Source organism: Mandrillus leucophaeus, unplaced genomic scaffold (genome assembly GCF_000951045.1).
Source record: "Mandrillus leucophaeus isolate KB7577 unplaced genomic scaffold, Mleu.le_1.0 Scaffold26, whole genome shotgun sequence".
Classification (NCBI taxonomy): Eukaryota; Metazoa; Chordata; class Mammalia; order Primates; family Cercopithecidae; genus Mandrillus; species Mandrillus leucophaeus.
The window spans coordinates 2,434,287-2,438,325 of NW_012102698.1; the positions used below are offsets into that span (position 1 = coordinate 2,434,287).

The 4,039-nt window shown below is 63.1% G+C and overlaps 1 protein-coding gene across 3 annotated transcripts in view; it reads left to right on the forward strand.

Moving 5' to 3' along the window:
- PRR5 (proline rich 5 (renal)) overlaps positions 1-3,685 on the forward strand; it is a 25,215-nt gene extending 21,530 nt beyond the window's left edge. For all 3 annotated transcript variants that reach the window (XM_011984023.1, XM_011984024.1, XM_011984022.1), the window contains 2 exons: positions 1,041-1,176; positions 2,781-3,685. In XM_011984023.1, the coding sequence (XP_011839413.1) occupies positions 1,041-1,176; positions 2,781-3,256 (612 nt within the window). In that variant the 3' untranslated portion in view covers positions 3,257-3,685. The remainder of the gene's footprint in view (positions 1-1,040; positions 1,177-2,780) is intronic.
- Positions 3,686-4,039: the final 354 nt, after the last annotated feature.

Here is a 4,039-nt window from a genome sequence, read left to right on the forward strand (position 1 = left end):
ACTCGGAGGCTGAGGCAGGAGAATGGCGTGAACCCGGGAGGCGGAGCTTGCAGTGAGCCGAGATCGCACCACTGCACCCCAGCCTGGGCAACACAGCGAGACTCCGTCTAAAACAAAAAGCTGGGCGTGGTGGCGCATGCCTGTAATTCCGGCTACTCGGGAGGCTGAGGCAGGAGAATTGCTTGAACCTGGGAGGCAGAGGTTGTAGTGAGGTGAGATCGCACCACTGCAGTCCAACTTGGCAACACGGTGAGACTCTGTCTCAAGAAAAAAATAATTCTACCCCCGTGTATCTTGTGCCTGAACCACCTGACAGCCCCTTGAGGCCTGCTGTCTTCCATTATTCATGGATTCACTCATTCATTCATTCACTCATTTAATGAGGGCAAGCACTCGCTATATGTCAGCTTTCTCCCAGCCCTCTGTGTGGGGTGCTGGGGTCACAGAGCTTTTGTCCCCGCTCAGCACACAGCTGGGTGAGCAGCCTCATCTCCCAGGCCATGGCTCGAATACGCCTGGAGGTAGCGGTGAGCTCTTCAGAGCTCCGGATGAGGGGAGGTGGCCTGAGCCAGGGATGGGAAGAAGAGAGGGGCTTGTGAGGAGGTGTCTGATGGATGGGGCCTGCACCTGGCCCCGTGGGGCAGGGAGCCCCAGGTGAGCATCTTGGCCCTCCCTGGGTGGGGTCAGCCAGTGTCTCTGGAGAGACTGTCCAAAGCCTCTAGGACTCTTGAGTACGGGGCCCCTCCGAGGGGTGGAAGGTGCAGAACGCCCATCTCATCTGGCCACAGCCTTTTTCCAGGGCACACCGTGGTCTCCCAGGTCATGATGCTGTTGTGAGCAGCAGAGTGACTCAGGCCACATGCTCTGAGAGGGGCTGGGAGACCACTGTGGGCCCTGCCATGGGGACAGAGAGCCCATGGGAATGGGAGGCGGGAGGCAGAGGACAGGCTCTCTGGTGGGTGGGACATACGGTTGAGAGCCTGGGGCCACCAAGCTCAGGTGCATGACCCCCTCCTACCCCCCACCCCACTCTCCTGCAGGGGGTACATGAGTCCAGGGGCGTGACCGAGGACTACCTGCGCCTGGAGATGCTGGTTCAGAAGGTGGTGTCGCCATACCTGGGCACCTACGGCCTCCACTCCAGCGAGGGGCCCTTCGCCCATTCCTGCATCCTGGGTAGGGGTCTGCCTGGGCCTTGGGCTGGGGTAGGGGTGACCATGGGCCCTGTCCATTGTGAACAGATGGGTAAGCCGAGGCCCCATGACGGAACCAGGATCTGACTCCAGACTGGTTCTCAGCCGGGCAGCAGCCCCCAGCCTGCCGTGTGCTGGCCTGGACCTGGGGATCCGTGACGGTGGACTAACACCGTGAGCAGTAATGTGGCGACACCTTGGAGAGTCCCACCAGGGCTCTGCGTTCCCCAGGAGGCCACATTCATGGACAGTCTTGAAAGTCAGAAATGGGTCAGGCGGAGTGCTCAGAACATGCACATGCTGAAGCCTGAGGACTCCTGGCTCAGTTAGGGAACTGAGGCTGGGAGGGACAAGGTCTGGGGGTGGGCGGCGTCCCGGGGCTACCTGGTGCGTCCAGCACAGCTGGCCACGTTGCTCCCTTGACGGAGAGCCTCTGCGATCCTGCAGCAGTGTCCTCTGAGTACCTGCTGTGCACCAGCCCGAGGCCACGCCCCTCCCCTCCAGCGGGGGAGGCCGACCAGTGAGTCCCCTCCGTGTCCCACCATTAGCTGGAGGCTGGGAGCATCCCAGGCAGAGGGAACAGAGCTGGGGCAAGGCCCACTTGGGACTATGCCCTCCTCATCCAGAGGGGCTCCCCATCCCCACCTGCTGGTGTAAAACCTGCCTACCGGTGTGTCTCGGCTCAGGTGGTGCCCTGGCCGCTGGAGAACTTTGAGCCACTCAGGCTCGGTGTAGCCCTGGGTGGCAGGACCTCAGCCCATGCCTGATGGGACCTTCTTCCCCTGGTCCGGGAAAGGCCCCTGAGCCGCTCATGTGTGTCGCCTGCCACCTGGTGGCCACTCTTTGGACTGCAGGGTCCCAAATGAGAGCCCGAACCCTGCCCTGTCACCAGCCTCAGCCACCAGTGCCACTGCCTCCTGCCCAGATGACCCAAGGGGCCTCCTCCCCGAGTCCCCATGTCTGCCCTCGGCCCCCGCAGTCTGTTACTCTCCATGCTGCGGCCAGTGAGGCCCATTTACAACTGCCTGACCACAGGCTCCCTGCATCCCCAGGATGGAATCCCCGCCTTCACCTTACATGGAGGGCCTGTCCCCATCTGCCCCCATCATAGCCCCACAACCTGGCCCCATGGCTCGCCTGCGTGGACTTCTTGCCGCCCCCCGCTTCATTCCCTTGGACATCAGCTCCAGTGGGGCAGGGGCTGTACCTGCCTAGGAAAGTGTAGACGTCCAGCAGGTGCCAAAGTCCATACACTTCCAGAAGTGGAGAAACTGAGGCACGGGGGTTAGGTAACTTACCTAGGGTCAAACACAGGTTGCTGGCAGGGTGCAGGTTCAAACCCAGGCATTTGACTTGAGGTCCTGTGTGTCCAGGCTGGGCCTAGGCTGGAGAAGAGAGACCAGAACCTGCGCTAGTGTCAAAGCTTGTGGTGGCAGGACCTGCTGGGCCGGGCCTGGGGTCAGCGTGGGCTGGGCCTTCCCCGCAGCTGCCCCTGCACGAGGACCCAGTGTGCAGCGAGCAGCAGGTGCCGAGGTAGGCGGGGACACAGGTAGCCTCTGGTGTGACAGTGCCCATGTCTCTCCCCAGAGAAGCGCCTCCTCCGCCGCTCCCGCTCGGGGGACGTGCTGGCCAAGAACCCGGTGGTGCGCTCCAAGAGCTACAACACGCCGCTGTTGAACCCCGTGCAGGAGCACGAGGCGGAGGGCGCAGCGGCCGGCGGCCCCAGCATCCGCAGGCACTCCGTGTCGGAGATGACGTCCTGCCCCGAGCCCCAGGGCTTCTCCGACCCGCCCGGCCAGGGCTCTGCCGGGGCCTTCAGGTCCTCCCCAGCACCCCACTCAGGGCCCTGCCCCAGCAGACTCTACCCCACGACCCAGCCCCCTGAGCAGGGCTTGGATCCCACCCGCAGCTCCCTGCCCCACGCCAGCCCGGAGAACCTGGTGGACCAGATCCTGGAGTCCGTGGACTCAGATTCTGAAGGGATTTTCATTGACTTTGGCCGGGGCCGGGGCTCTGGCGTGTCCAACTTGGAGGGCTCTGGTGGCCGGCAGAGTGTCGTGTGAGGCCTCACAGCTGGCCTTGAGTTTTTACTGACACGTCCCCATGTGCGGAGGTGTCCATGTGGCGCGTGTGTGTGAGACTTTTTTACTCTGTGCCGTCCCGCCAGCCTTGGTGACCTCCTCACTGGCCTCAGTCGGTTTGTGTTTCTGTCTTGGTTGGAAATACCATCAGCCTCCTAGGCCCGGCCCAGGTCTGTGTCAGGCGGATGAGTCAGCGTTACCTGGGGGCCTGGGTCAGGGACAGGGGTCGGCCGCTCGCTCCCACGTTCCTCCTGCCCCAGCCCTCTGGCGTCCACACCTGCCCGCAGAGAATGTGAATCTGGTGGGGTCTGCCCACGCCGGGCCCCAGAGTGACCAGACTCCAGCACACCTGTCTCTTCCTGCCTGGGGTGGCCATGGGGATGGAAAGGGGTGGAATAAAACCTGTCGACCCAGCTCATGTCTGCGGTGCCTGCCCTGGGGACGCCCCTTCAGGGTGCTCACCCTCAGGCCTTTGCTACTTTCTAGGGAGCACAGGTTCCCAGGGTCTGCGTGGTGGGGGCCGACCTGTGCCTGTTGTCCAGGCCTCCCTACTGCTCCACCATCCCTGTCACTGATGGCAGGATCGGGAGATTGTGGACGGAAGGGCTGGGATGCTCGGGAGTGGGACTGGCCCTGACTTTGCCCCGGCCTTAGCAGGGAAGGAATCACTGAAGCCTTTGAGGGAGGGAAGGAGGGGTGGGGGCGGGATCTGCCACCTCCTCCCGTGCTACAGAAGCGCCCAGGGGGCCTGGGGGGTGGTGGTGA